Genomic DNA, 14317 nt, shown 5'->3' with positions numbered 1-14317 from the left:
AGACGGGCTTTACTTTGGGGTCAACAGATAACCGGTGGCAGCACACTTCAGGGTCGATGCCCGACATGTCTGATGGTTTCCAAGCGAACAGATCTCTGTTGTCTCGCAGCAATTTGATCAATTTGCTTTTCATTTCTGGGTCAATGGTTGCCCCGATGGTTGTTGTTTAATGATCAGCATCGCCCAAGACTTTATGTTCCAACGCTCCATCTGGAGTGGGTCTGGAATGTTCCACCTGAGGTTTGTCTCTTGCATCAAATTCTACTAGGAAACATTGGTCATGCTTCTTCCCATTCCTGCTAGGGCTTCTTTCAATTGGCAGGGTTGTTATTTGTTAGGGTGTTGGTTGATCTCTGAAGGTAACCTTGGTCGCTGATCTCAGGAATATATTGTAGCAGCTCTTGGCTACCGTTTGGTCTTCTTTTATCGTTGCGACTTTGTTATCTCTGGCTACAAACTTCATCGCCAAGTGCGGGTTGATACGCTCACCTCAAAGGCGGCGAACATCCTTCTGCCAAGAATTGCGTTGTATGCTGATGGGGTGTCAAGCACTAGGAATTGGATGTCAGCTGACCTTGAAGTGGGTGGAGTTCCCATGGATAAACACAGGTTTATCATTCCGAGCGGCTTGGTGACTGTTGCATTGAAACCTGAGAGTTCACCAGCGACTGGGGTTAAGTCATTGACTGTAAACCCTAACGCCCTGAAACATGGTAAAAACAAGATGTCAGCAGAACTGTCGTGATCAACAAACATGTGATTAACGCCAAAATTGGCTATTATTGCTTGAATGACTAGGGGTTCATCATGTCCGGGAAGGACGTCGCCCAAATCACTGTAGTCCCACACGATTTTAGGCTTGGTTGGACCCGAATCAACTTTCACTTTGCTGATGACTTTTCCAGCTACCGCCAAATATTGCTTCAAGTGTTTCTTCCTGGCGTTAGCTGTTTCTCCACCTCCGCTCAATCCGTCTGAGATCATGTTTATCACTCTGTGCTTGATGATAGCTGAGTCTTCGTCATCTTCCTCCCGTCTTCCTCTATTGTTTGGGCTAGCATGCACTCTGCGGTCTCTTGGAGAATCTTCTCTTTGGTCACGTTCATGGCGGGGCCGGTAACCGAATTGGTTAGTTCTTCTTCTTTTTGGTGAATTGCTACGCTCGCGGTGTCGCTTGCCAGAACTGACAGTACGAGCACCGTCACTCGCCGTCTTTGAGCCCCGCCCTTGATAAGCTCATCAATCTCATCTTTGAGGTGTCTGCATTCTTCAGTACTATGACCATTGTTGCGGTGGAATTTGCAGTATACGGTGGCTTACCTGGTCAGTTGTTGATGTCGTGGGTTACTCTTGCGCTCTTCTTTGTATTCAGTTTGCAGGACGCTGTGTGATTGGCGCCCTGAGGTGTTATGCCCCAAAGGGCGACTGACATATTTGGAGGGTTTGTGACCCTTCCTGCCTTCTTCCACGTGGTCCTTACTTTTATTGGCTCTCTTCTCTTGGTTGTGGGCGTCGTCGACTCGGCTCCCTTTATACTCTTCAATCCGCATAAACTCTTGAGCTTTTTTCTTGACCCTCTTCTAGGTCTGTAATTTCATGGTGAGCAAGCTCGTAGGCGAACGCTCCTTGTCGCAAGCCTAACAGGAGTATATGCACCTGCACCTTAGGGTCCAGACCCCGCACCTGCTTGCGAAATGGGTTTGAAACTTTCCTGCCAAATCATCCCAGGACGCAATACTACCAGTTGGCAAAGTGGTGTACCATGTCAATGCTCTCCCGCCCAGAAGCGTAGGGAAAGTCCTGCACATTAGGAGATCAGTCTCACCGTGAAGGGTCATCGCTGCTTTAAACTTTTGGATCCATTCAAAAGGATCAGTGTCACCCACATACGTAGCGATATTGGAAGGGCCTTTGAAACCAAGAGGTATAGGGGTTAGGCGTAGGCTATCGGTCAAGGGTTTGTTGCGTCCTGAAGTATTAGCGGGCGTTACTCGCAAGTTCGGGTTGTGCGCGTGCTGGTCTGGTGGTGGGCGAGGTGCATGTGGGGCTTCAAAAGAGTAAGAGAGGGCTGGGTCTTGATGGGCGCCATATTGTGGCAGGCCAGGATTCATACATGATCCTTGAGGTTTTGGAATGGCCGCATTATGAGGCGGTATTGCGTAACCGTGGAATGGAAAACCAGTAGGGAATGGTGGGGGGTAAGGGGCGGCCGCATTGTGTGTAAGGTCCAGGGGGATATGGGGAGACCACAGGGATCCGATGATCATTATACAGAGCCACCGGCTGACTTCGAGCCGGTTGTAGATGATAAGGTGGTGGGATAGTTTGCGGGCCAGCGGCGGGGAGTGGCATTCCAAAACGAACTCCAGGTGGTGGGGGTTGAGTTAGGATTAAGTTCTCTACTTGGACTTCGCGTATGGCTACGCGACAGTTCAACTGTGTTACTCTAGCATCAGCTGCTGGTAACTGTGGGTCAACAAATTGCGGCATCGGTGGGAGCGCCTCGTCGGCTGCTTGTTCAGCAGGGGCTGAATGCATAGACGATGGGGAGCTGGAATGAACTATTTGCACATGACCTTCAGGGGTAACAACTCTAGTCTGCTCTGCTCTTCTTGTCGTAACAACCATGTTTAGCTGTCAGAAAATGAAATGCCTCTTGTAGATCTTTGGTAGGAGAATGGGAATAGGAGTTTATAGTTCCCACAAACGGCGTCAATGTACCGTTGGGATCTATAAGCCCACTATGTTCCCTTTGGGGATGGAGTCACTGTATGGATAATACCCTTAGCACAGGTAGAGACCAAGCTAAGAGGCACGGTTCCAAGTATGAAGTAAGCAGTCAACAATGGAGTTAGGTGTGTGTATGAGTGGCTCAATATAAATGGGCAGAATAACGATACATAAGATACCTTCTTCGTGTGCCAAGGGGGCTATGTATAGCGGAAGGTGATGTGAATCTTGTGTGAGTTGGTGAGGAGGGGGGTCAACCCTCCTTGGGATCTGCTAAGGGTGGCAGACGCTGCTGGGTGTGGCAGGCGCTGCTATGATAGCAGCGATGCACCCCCTGTGCCTGGCGGTATCAGTGTGTGACAAGGGGCAGTTTCCTCTAATGGTATCTGGGGCGGTCACCATTGGGGGTTGGGGTCCCAAGACGGGACATTTTGGTGTTTTTCCTAGGGAGTGTCGTCGCGTTGGGAGTTGGGGGCTGACAGTTTGGTAAGGCTGATGTGTATAGGGGGTTGAGATTGGGCTTGGACCTTTGGGCCGCTGTGTTGTTGGGTCATCCGAAACAAGTGTCATTTGTAAATATCTTATCACTGATGACCAAAATTATTCATTAACCCAAAAGCGAATAATTACCTCTAATTAGAACTGTCCATTAACTAAAAGTGTAGAGACACGAATCTTTAAAAAAAAGCTTATATAAAAGAGACGTAATTTTACGTTCTAAATTAGAAAACTTCTTGAATAGGTTATTTTATCTACTTTTTTTTTTCTGTCTACTTTTGTTATTGTGAAACACTATTATATCATAATCTCAATTAACTTTTATCTTTCTCTCTCCTCTTAAGATTCTAATCTAACAATGTTGGAAGATGATAAGTAAACATAGACAGAAAAAATATAGATAAAATAACATATCCCTAATATTATATTGAGTTGACTACTAGCGGTTGAAAAAAAAAATGTTTGGGGGGACACAACTAAAGTCATCCCGTCGGTTCCTTTTGAACTTTTGATGGGCTTTTAAGAAGATTAAGCCCATGAATATCAATAATAAGCCAAGAAATAAATAAATTAAGCCCAAGTCTATTATTCCATGGGTCTGTCAAAAGACCCAACATCCTCATTTTTCTTCCTTCTTCGTTTCTTGTTGTCATCCATTCTTTCTTCTGAATCTTACTCCAAGCACTGTTTTTATTCCCTCTCTTCAACAACTGAGAAGAGAAAGCAAAAAAATTTAAAAAAAAGAAGAAGAATGGCACACTCAATAATGAGAAATTCCATAAAATCAATAAACCCTAAATTTCTCACGTCACTCTCAGTTCACCCAATTGGCCGGCGCTTCGCCTCCGTCGCCGCCGCCGACGAGGAGGTGCAACCGCAATCGTCGTCGTTCACGTTCTCGTCGGACGGAAGAGACGTGCACCTGAAGGTACCGGGGGCAAGGTGGAAGTCGCCGTCGTCGGTGACGATGCCGATGTCGTTCATGACGGGGTCGATCGTGGGGAAGCGGTTCTACAAGGAAGTGAAGACGAGAGAGAGTGAAGACGGGAACGGGTGGACGGTGATGCTTGATTACAGAACCCTCAAAACCCCTTCCAAGAGGCCTCTGAAACTTCCCACTCCTGCTCTTGCTAAGGCTATTGCTGCTGAATGGGAATATCAAGTATGTTCATTGTTTTTTGTTTTTTTTTAATTTATTGGGTTTTAATATCTTTATTCGTTGCTGAATATTGTGTTGATATTAATTAAGTTCACAATTGCTCTAAATAAGAGTTGTTTTACCTAGGCATAATGCAAATGTTTTTTTACAATTTCCCTAAGGAGCTACAATTATAGTGGAGGGAGGTCATCTCTTTATTGTAATGGAATTCTCAAATTGTAGGTGATAGGCACAGTATAGTGAAGTCTTTGGTTGCTATGTTATTTTTTTTTTTGGGGGGGGGGGGGGATTTAGTCCACGTGTGTATGCTACATACTACACTCATATAACACAGTGAGTGTTGTATGTATTACAACAGGACTAAAAATTTATCCGTTGTTTGGGGTTAACATGTCTAAAATAGATTCCTTCCTGGTTGGTGTATGAGTATCTCATCATCATAACAAAGAAAGATGTTTAGTTCCCTTGAGTTTTTTGCGAAAGCTATGAATTTTGTTTCATATTCTTAAAATTTTGCTCCAAATTATGGGTTATAATGATTTAAAGTCACTTGGTGGGGTGATAGCTCATGCCAGCTTCCCCTTCCGTATGAATATATGTTCCCTGAATCGTCATTCGAAATATTTAAATTGTTTGCATTTGAAGCTGCATGTTCTGTTTGATTTAGTTATGGATGCTTTGGAGTATCATTTAAAATGGACTTAGTAATGAAGTTTGATTTATTGTAGCAAGCGGATGGCATAAGACCCTTCACAATGCCTCTTATGAGACTTGCTTGCACTGCCTTGGAAAGAGTTCCACTCACAAGGTCCAAAATTATTGAGAATTTGATGAAGAAATTTAATCAAGATTTAGTATTTTGTCGTGCTCCCGATGACAATGACCTGACAAGCTATGTCCATGGTACGGTTTTAGTTGATAGCTTGATATGTCTTTATGTATGTCTGATCTCAGTTAATCAAGTCATGATTGCCTGATGTAAATACATGCTGAGTATATTAGAACTTGGAGTCTTGGAGTCATCATCTTTAAATTATATTATGAAAAGCATTTTTCTTAGAGCTCATTTAATCTACTTGTTCAGCAGATCAAGTTTGGGCTGGCTAATTGAATGGCATGTTACACATGAGAGATGAGACTGCTAAACAACGCATTTAGAAAAGTGATCTTGATGGTCTTGCAGTGTGTATTTGTCTGTGGCAACTTATGAATTTTTTTATTATGGGCTATGGCCAGGGAACAGTTATTACAAGGAAGATAAATAACAATGATCTCTATGCCTAATATGATCATGAACTTCAAGTCATGAGAATAATCTGCTTTATTGTAGTTGTGGGAATGATCTTTCATGAAGACAGGCAGGATTTAAGTTTTTTGACCAGTGTCAGTTTAGGTCTGTATCTGTAAAAAAATTTACCATGAATTTTGTGGGTGGGTAGGTGGTATTGTTATGTTTTTTATTTTTGGCAAGCTGTCTTCATGTTTTCCTCTCCTGTGGAAGCTGTTCAGAGATATTGTGCAATATTAAGATTGTATTTTAGCTTTACCTACCTAGAGTGATTGTTATACATTTTCTTTTCTTGCAATGTCCTTGATAATCAAAGCTATTTGGGTTATGAAACATCTCAATGATTTTGAGAAAGATGTATGAACTTTAATTTGAAAGTTGTCTTTTCAGATCGCCAAGTGGAGAAAATTGATCCTCTGCTCTGCTGGGTGGAGTCAGAATTTGGCTTTAAACCCGTTGTATACTCCAGCTTTTTTGGTGGAAAGCAGGAAGATGGTCTTGTAATGGCTATAGAGAACCTTCTAAAGAAAACAGATGACTGCGAATTGGCAGCAATTGATGCTATTGCAGCATCAGCACACTCATTAATTATTGCTATTGGTACGGTGTGTGGGAAATTGCAAATTGAGGAAGCAATTGAGCTTACTAGACTTGAAGAAGATTTACAGGTAGTTACGTGACTATCTATAATCTATAATCTATAACCTGATTCATAAACTTTTCTTTTTTTGTGTGTGTTTATAAACTTTTGCTTAAATATTGAAGTACAGGAAATGAATCTAAACATGGTCTGAGAAATAAAACTGTCTTCATTCTCTTTTTTAGGTGGACAAGTGGGGCCTCGTTGAAGGTGGCCATGATGTGGATATCGCTGATCTTAGGGTCCAGATTTCATCAGCTGTTGTATTTCTTGGTTTGTCAAGAAGTATATAGTTTGTAACATCCTGTCCTGTTTAAGTTATCATCCTAAGAACCAGCTATCAGGCTAGAATAGGAAATCAGGTGGTCTATGTAATATCCAGAACTTTCTAGATGCACTATATAGGGTACACGTAATCCTGTTTTGTAGGTGGATTTTATTCTGATTACAGTTTTGTCGATGAGTTGAAATAATGTAAACAAGAGTGTACTATGGCCTGATTTTTCCCGGAATAACAGGTAAAATTCATTGTAAAAGTGTTTTTCAAAGACACTTGTCTGGTGGTTGAATGAGAATAAAATTCTTTGACTTCCTTCTTCATATTGGCCAAAGAGCTGGTGTTTTTCAAAGACAATCAAAGACGCTGGAAATCCTCTGATTACTTTGGATGAGAATAAGAGTGATGTGAAGGATGCAATCCTCTTTTGTTTTTTAAATAGATCGTACCAGTAAGCGCTGGAGATTTATTAATGCTACAGATAACCCTTTGGTCAAAATGAATATAAGGGACTTCAAGTTGTAACTTATGCATGGTGAGAATAAAAGATCAATTGCAAGTATAAGTTGATTAACTGTAGCTACATTGACTATAAACAATATCCTGGACAAGATCAACAAGGTAGGTTTGTGAGACTTCTTTTTTCTCCTTCCTCCATAAGATAAGAAGTCCCTAGTTGCATGTTCATCAAATCATGATCTGGAGATTTACATGTTTGAAAATGTTTTTGGTTTATTCAGTTTGCATGTTTAAATGAAGGAAAATTATATTCTTATGTTGCACGAGATTCATTTCACATAATACACTTACGTAAAAAGATGTGTTATTTTATTTTAAAAATAAATAAAATTGGTGAGCTCTATTTTATTTATCTCACGACATAAGATAATTTATCTCCTATTACATGATAGAAGCCCTTAAATGAATTGAAGTTTCCATTTGGATAAAGTTGAAATGAAAAATGCAATTTCCTGAACTAAATTTAGTGTACAACAATGTGGTTTCACTTTTTGCTAAGTATACCTACGTCTTTTATGGATCTTCTTGACAGCATTGAACACAGAGTGGTGGCTGTTTTCTGATGTCACAGTTACAACATGCGGTGTCGCAGTCATTGTTGCATCCTGTAGAAACATCATTTCTCTATTAGGAAATATGCAATTTCTGTACTTGTCACCCTCAGAATTTTCACCTCAATGACAGGCCAAACTATTATAGACCATTGCCAAACAGAGTTGCAAATTAGATTGTTGATTACAAGCTACCTAAATGGCAAAGCTTGTATTGTATTCACTGCATTACCTGTTATAGTCACATATTGAGATGATTGGATACTCTGAGAAATCCTGAGAATTGAAAGGCGAGTGCTACCTTGGACATTAATCCCATGCTCAATAGAAATCATGAAAACCATAAACCAAGCTACTGCCAACAACTTCATGACCATGATGTTGATATCTTTGTTTGGTTTGAATTATCACAATGGTATGTGAAGTTTTCTCAATATTGTGTTATATAAGGTTCTCAACTCTGTAAACTTTTTGAGCAATAGGAGAGCTTAACCCGTCTTGATTTCTGCTATGTAAATCATTAAATCTCTTTCACATGTCCATAATTTTACGTATGCTATGATTAGATGTAATGGTCATTCTAAAGCTGTGTTAATTGCGAATACACATTTTCTGGTTTTTGTTATTTTATTGCCTAGTTTAAATTGAAGATCCCTCATGACAATTCTATGAAGTGAGCCTTTCATATCATATATTTTTATTTTGGTCAAGGCTCTTTCTTCGAGTATATTTGGTTTTAATAGAGTTGCCATGGCCAGCCAAACATGCACTCAACTACAATACTCCTAACATATCCATTATCCAAGAACAATTAAAACACCTAGGCTAATCTAGAAGACTAGAAGATCTATGTTGGGTTCATAAAGCGCAAATCCTAAACATGGTAGCGCCACTCTACATGCCAAAGCACCAGAGAAATCATGCAGTCCCGGAAGAAGCAGAAAAAGCATGAATCAGCTTCTGCTGTGGGCTGATAACGAAAAAGTAGCAACTGATCAGAATATCAGATGGAAAAAAATTTGATCTGCTGGTTGTTCCTCTAATCATTTACCCGGTCATTCAAGCTACATATATAAATTCGTTTAACTAATACAATACTAATAAAAAAAACTTAACAATTCAATCCGATTAGCAAGTGTGGAATAAGACAATCTCCATATGCAACTTTACCCTTACAAATAATTATAAAGAAGCTACTTCCTGAATTTGAAACTGTGACCTTTCAATCACAAAAAAATAATTTCACCACTATTTTGGTTCATCCTCCGCTAAGAAATACAATACTACTTAAAAAACATTATGCCAAAACTTTCCAATAATATACTCTCATTTTTAGAAAGAAAACCTAAATAAAGCCCTAAAAATATAACTTTCCAATAACTACGTATTAAAATTAAAAGTAATGCCAAAACTAATAATAATTTTGTAGGTTCCTACTCCAAGCAGCAAAATGGTCATCACCTTAACAATTTAACACGATTGGAAAGCAGCACACTGACTGGTTAGGTAGCATAAAATGTGATTCCAAGTTAGCAATACATTTCCATACAAAGCCTCCTAATGGGACAGTCAACTTAAGTTTAGACCAACTAAAACATATGAATGTAAATAAGTTATGCTACTCGTAAATCATTCAAATTAATATTTTTACAAGTCAATATTAGCATTTATTTCAAAAATAGAAGGCAATATAACTATTAGCATTATTTCAAAAAACAAAAGGCAATATAGACTTAAAACCCATGTTTTACAAAAGGGGCTCAGGTTTTATTAAGAATATAGCTAAATTATCCCCATATTTGAAGAAAAAAAATCCCAACATAAATTATCAGTGCAAACATCATCACGCTTCAAACAACAGAACTTCAAGCTTTAGGCTGAAGCGACTTGATATGTGAGATTTGCTTTCCAGGGTTCAACCCCTTTGGGCAGGCACGAGCACAATTCAATATGGTGTGGCAGCGATAGAGCTTGAATTCATCATTAATGGCCTCCAATCTCTCCTTAGTGTACTCATCACGACTGTCGCTTATCCACCTACAAATACCATCATAGACAGTATCTCAGCTTTGAACATGATTATGTAGATAATATCATAAAAATGCCCTATAGCAATTGCAAAAGCATTTAAGACCAATGTTTCGTGCAGGGGGGTTGTGTGTTTGTGGGGGGCGCACGGAAGGGGTTTGGGGGGGTGGGTGTTCAAGGAATCAAGAGTAGAAAATTCATCAATACATAGAAAAACAGCCAAGTTAAACTCACCTTAGAAGATCCTTTTCTTACTAAAAGCAAGGAAAAGGAACCAAAACTTCCTTAGCATCAAGAACAGCAACTGAAATTTATTCACCTTCCCAATGGTCTCTGTGTAAGTTAATTCTCTAAATCTAAACCCAGCACACCCTCACACTTTTCCAACATGTGTACAAATAACAATAAAGAATCATACTTCAAACAAATTCCTCTCATGTCCTGAATTTCATCTAAGAAAATCAATAAAACATCATGCATAATATGGCAGCCGAAAACTATAATCCTTTCTCAACCTAAGCTTCAAATCTAATTTAACATAACATATCAGGATAAAACTCCTCTAAAGTCAGAAAGCCTCTAAAACGCACAAGTGAGGGGGCAACTACCATTGATTTAAATTAACATGAATGACTTAAATTCAAAGGTGGATACACCCTTGTAGCACCGATACCGACACGCCGACACGTTAATTCTAAAATATGTTAGATTTCGACACGTTAAGACACGTTTTGATATTAAATAATATTTTTAATTTATGCAGTGTATATTATATTTAATATTCAATAATTTAACAAAAAAATGAAACTAAACTTATAATATTCATCAATTTTGCAAAGAAACGTAATATATCCCAAATATTTATATTAAATTCAATAAAATGGTATTCGTATTCCAATGAATCTAATAGTTGGAACTAAAAACTCAACGCAACGCAACCTTTGAACCTTTTTTTGAATTTCTATAATGCGTGTTATAATATCGGGGAGTGTCGAAGAGTGTCGGACACGACACGTCAGGTTTTTGCAGTGTCGGTGCTTCATAGCACTCAGTTGTGCACTTCAGAGGCTTTCTCAATTTAGAGGAGCCTTGTCCAACGTAACAATACAACAAAAAACATAGAATCCACCAAATAGCATAGTAGTTAATTCCGCCGCAATAGTGCCGCGAGCCGCGCAGTAAGGGCGTTGCGGTGCCTCCCCGCAAGAAACCGCACCGCACCAGAACGCAATAGCGACCATTGCGATAGCATTTGCGGCCAAATAACAGCCATATTGCTGTCATATAAGACAGAATGTCAATTTTGTCCTAAATTTAAATGTGTAACAGAAATTTTTTTAGGGTTTTTTAGTCTATCTGTGTCTCTGTCACTACTGCTATCTCTACCTTTAAAAAAAGTTTCTTTTTGTCATTATTTCTGTCATATATCTATTTTGCTATTTTCGCAACCGCAACCCGCTATAGCATTATAGCTTTTCTTGGGGTTTGGCCGCGACATGCCGCAATCTGCATTCGATAACTTTTGCCAAATAGCTTACCCAATTACCACAAACCAACCCACTGACAAAACAAATCACACACACACACACTCTTCCCATAACTAATTTCCTCTCACCCCCTCAATTTCAACTAAGAAAATCAATGTAACATCATGCACAATACAAGAATCTTGATAGCATAGAAAAAGGAAGAGAATTAGATGGAGAGGGTGAAGTCTTGCTTACGGAATAAGATATCGAGGTTAAACAGAAGGGTTATTTTCACAAGCTATTTAATGAAGAACAAGCTACTTTAATAGACTCAGATATCTTAAATAAGAAGCACTAAATATGATGGACAATGGAAAAACGGTTGGACATATAATATACCTACTGAAGTATGGAAGTGCCAAGGGAAAAAGTGGTTTATCGAGGTAATGACTTCTAAGAAAATGTTAGATGAATGGAGGACAAGTACGTTAATCCCTATTAATAAGAACAAGGGAACATCCAGAATTGCGCTACTAATAAAAGGATTAAGCTCATTAAGTTCAAGAGCCATAGTTCCAAACCACAGGAAAAACTAATGGAGTTGATATTAACACAAAAGACTCACATTTCAGAGAACCAATTTGGTAGCAATATACCTTTTTGCAAGGTTATATGGAGTGAAAACAAAAAAATCTACATATGATTTTCATGGCAAACCTCACATAGTGGAAAAAGATTTTAGTAGTTGTCGTATCATGTACAAAACGACATGGTCAAACCCCAAAACACCAGCTAAAAGCAAAACTTCCAAATTCCAATCAAATTGACACAATAAGAAGAAAAGAAAAAAGAGAAAAGCGTTACCTATTAGCGTGGAGCAAAGCGGCGGGTCCAAGATAAGACTCAGGGTTCCACCAATAACTGGGGCAGGATGTGCTACAGCAGGCGCAGAGAATGCACTCGTACATCCCATCAAGCTTGGCACGATCCTTCTTGCTCTGAAGGATCTCCTTCCCTGGAACCGTTGGAGGGTTCTTCCGCTTCAGCCATGGCTCGATGCTCTTGTACTGGTTGTAGAAGTTCGTCATGTCAACAACAAGGTCCTTTATCACGAACATGTGCGGCAGCGGCGTTATCGTCGTCGGCGACCCCTCCGATTGGATCTTCGTCAGGCACGCCAGGCCGTTACAACCGTCGATGTTCATCGCGCACGAACCGCAGATCCCCTCGCGGCACGAGCGCCGGAAAGTCAGGCCCGGGTCGATCTCGTTCTTGATTTTGATTAGGGCGTCGAGGACCATGGGCCCGCACTCCTTCAGGTTGATCTGGTATTCTTTCAGCTCGGGCTTCGACGGCTTGTCCGGGTTCCAACGGTAGATTTGGAACGTCTTCGTGGCGGTTGTGTCGCTGGCCTTGGTCTCCACCTTCTGGGCTTGGGCTTCCGATGCGTGGGCCCGGAGAAGGGCCAGATTCCACGCCGGCGACGATGGAACCCTACTCGCCGCCCTCTTCAGCAACCCTGTTGCCATTGTTGAGAGAGAGAATTGAAGGAGATGGAAAATGCCACGTAGGACTGTGTTTTATGACGAGAATGTGTTTTGAGTTTATGCGCGTGGTGTGTGAGTGTGATGCGTCTCAGAAGAAGATGGAAGGGTTTTTGTTTATTTATATAACGCGATGGCTTTGTGGTCAATTTGGTTTACTCCTAGGGGTAGTTTGGGAATCGAGAAAATTGGTTAGTGGTTACTATTGTTTTCGTGTCGTGTATAAACAGTGTTGGAGTTGGCAGAGTTTCGCTGATGACGTGGCAGAATTGGAAGCGCTGGTAGATGTTGTGTCGTGGCGTGGTGAGTTCCATGCTACATTCCATGTTGCATTCAATTGATATTTGCTTTAGCAATGAAGATTATGGGTGTGAATGAGTCGGTTGGGTTAATGGGGTTTACAATTTGATTTATATAATGTTGGATTTGATCTATTATATATAATTAAATAAAATATATTTTGATATAAAAAAATTATTTAGAAAGCAGATTAATAGGTCTAAATTAAGATTTTTATTTTCTAAAAATATGTTAGATCAAATTTATAATTTAGGTCTATATAAATTAACAAATTAAGTCAAACCTAAAATATTTTATATAAATCTTCTATCTAAGTCAAATTCTAGCTCAGCTTATTTACACTTTTTTTTATTTTTGGTAAAGAGCTTTTTTTTTTTGATAACATGGTAAAGAGCTTATTTACACCCTTTCACCATGCACTTCACGTCTAATTAAAACAAGATTTTCTTTTTCTTTTTCTTTTTTCTTCTGAGGTATTTGAGAAAAAAAATTTATTCCAAATAATATGTTAGAAAAGTGTACTTCTCAGAAATATTATCAAAAAATAGTTTAATATGTCAAACTATTTTCAAAAATATTGGCTTAGATTTTTAATATTATGTTTGATTGATTATTAATAATTTCTGAAAATATGGGATGATTTATAAAATTAACCTTTGATAAATGACTATAGTATCTAATACTATATTTCAAAATGTATACTTGTAGTCAAGTTTTATGTCCCCTTTCTCGTTACCATACCACTATTTTCTGTCATCTAGTATTTATTTTATTTGTGGGTGAAGGTGGCAAAAATTAATTGTAGTAAGTAGGTGGAGAAAACAGAACTCCTTTTGGTAATTTAAATATGAGTTTTATAATTCTCCTGTAACATAAGAGTTGAAATTTTTCTACACACCCTTCAATTTTCGTGCTGATATGGGTTCCAAAAAGCATTCTTATATAGAAAATTAAATTTATTTGCAATTATGAATTTGTTCTAACAAGATTCAGTCTTGAAAATATTAAAACAAGGTTATTTATAATTTATAAATTATATAAAAAATTTCCTACTATGTGAGAATCTATGAAGCACCGACACTTCAAAAACCTTGATGTGTCGTGTCCGACACTTCTCGACACTCTCCGACACTCCAACACGCATTATAGAAATTCAAAAAAAGGTTCAAAGGTTGTGTTGTGTTGAGTTTTTAGTTCTAACTATTAGATTACGATTATCATTTTATTGAGTTTAATATAAATATTTGAGATATTTTATGTTTCTTTACGAAATTGATGAATATTATAAGTTTAGTTTCATTTTTTTTTGTTAAA

At 38.9% G+C, this 14317-nt stretch overlaps 3 protein-coding genes across 3 annotated transcripts; 1 reads left to right on the top strand and 2 right to left on the bottom strand.

Moving 5' to 3' along the window:
• Nucleotides 1-459: 459 nt before the first annotated feature.
• Nucleotides 460-1550, bottom strand: LOC133288192 (uncharacterized). Its single transcript, XM_061485899.1, has 2 exons — nucleotides 1321-1550; nucleotides 460-1183 (listed from the first exon to the last, which is right to left on the bottom strand). Exons 1-2 carry the CDS (start codon nucleotides 1548-1550, stop codon nucleotides 460-462), a joined length of 954 nt encoding a protein of 317 aa, XP_061341883.1.
• A 2299-nt stretch (nucleotides 1551-3849) lies between these two features.
• LOC133288166 (uncharacterized) lies at nucleotides 3850-6917 on the top strand. Its single transcript, XM_061485864.1, has 4 exons — nucleotides 3850-4394; nucleotides 5120-5290; nucleotides 6066-6343; nucleotides 6501-6917. The coding sequence occupies exons 1-4, from the start codon at nucleotides 3980-3982 to the stop codon at nucleotides 6606-6608; spliced, it is 972 nt and encodes a 323-aa protein (XP_061341848.1). The 5' UTR covers nucleotides 3850-3979; the 3' UTR covers nucleotides 6609-6917.
• A 2340-nt stretch (nucleotides 6918-9257) lies between these two features.
• On the bottom strand, nucleotides 9258-12784 carry LOC133288167 (succinate dehydrogenase [ubiquinone] iron-sulfur subunit 1, mitochondrial-like). Its single transcript, XM_061485865.1, has 2 exons — nucleotides 12024-12784; nucleotides 9258-9699 (listed from the first exon to the last, which is right to left on the bottom strand). Exons 1-2 carry the CDS (start codon nucleotides 12686-12688, stop codon nucleotides 9528-9530), a joined length of 837 nt encoding a protein of 278 aa, XP_061341849.1. The 5' UTR covers nucleotides 12689-12784; the 3' UTR covers nucleotides 9258-9527.
• Nucleotides 12785-14317: the final 1533 nt, after the last annotated feature.

The sequence above is a fragment of the Gastrolobium bilobum genome, unplaced genomic scaffold, assembly GCF_033153095.1.
Source record: "Gastrolobium bilobum isolate Gb01-03AN ecotype WA unplaced genomic scaffold, APGP_CSIRO_Gbil_v1 utg7961, whole genome shotgun sequence".
Classification (NCBI taxonomy): Eukaryota; Viridiplantae; Streptophyta; class Magnoliopsida; order Fabales; family Fabaceae; genus Gastrolobium; species Gastrolobium bilobum.
This window is presented reverse-complemented; position numbering and strand designations above follow the sequence as displayed.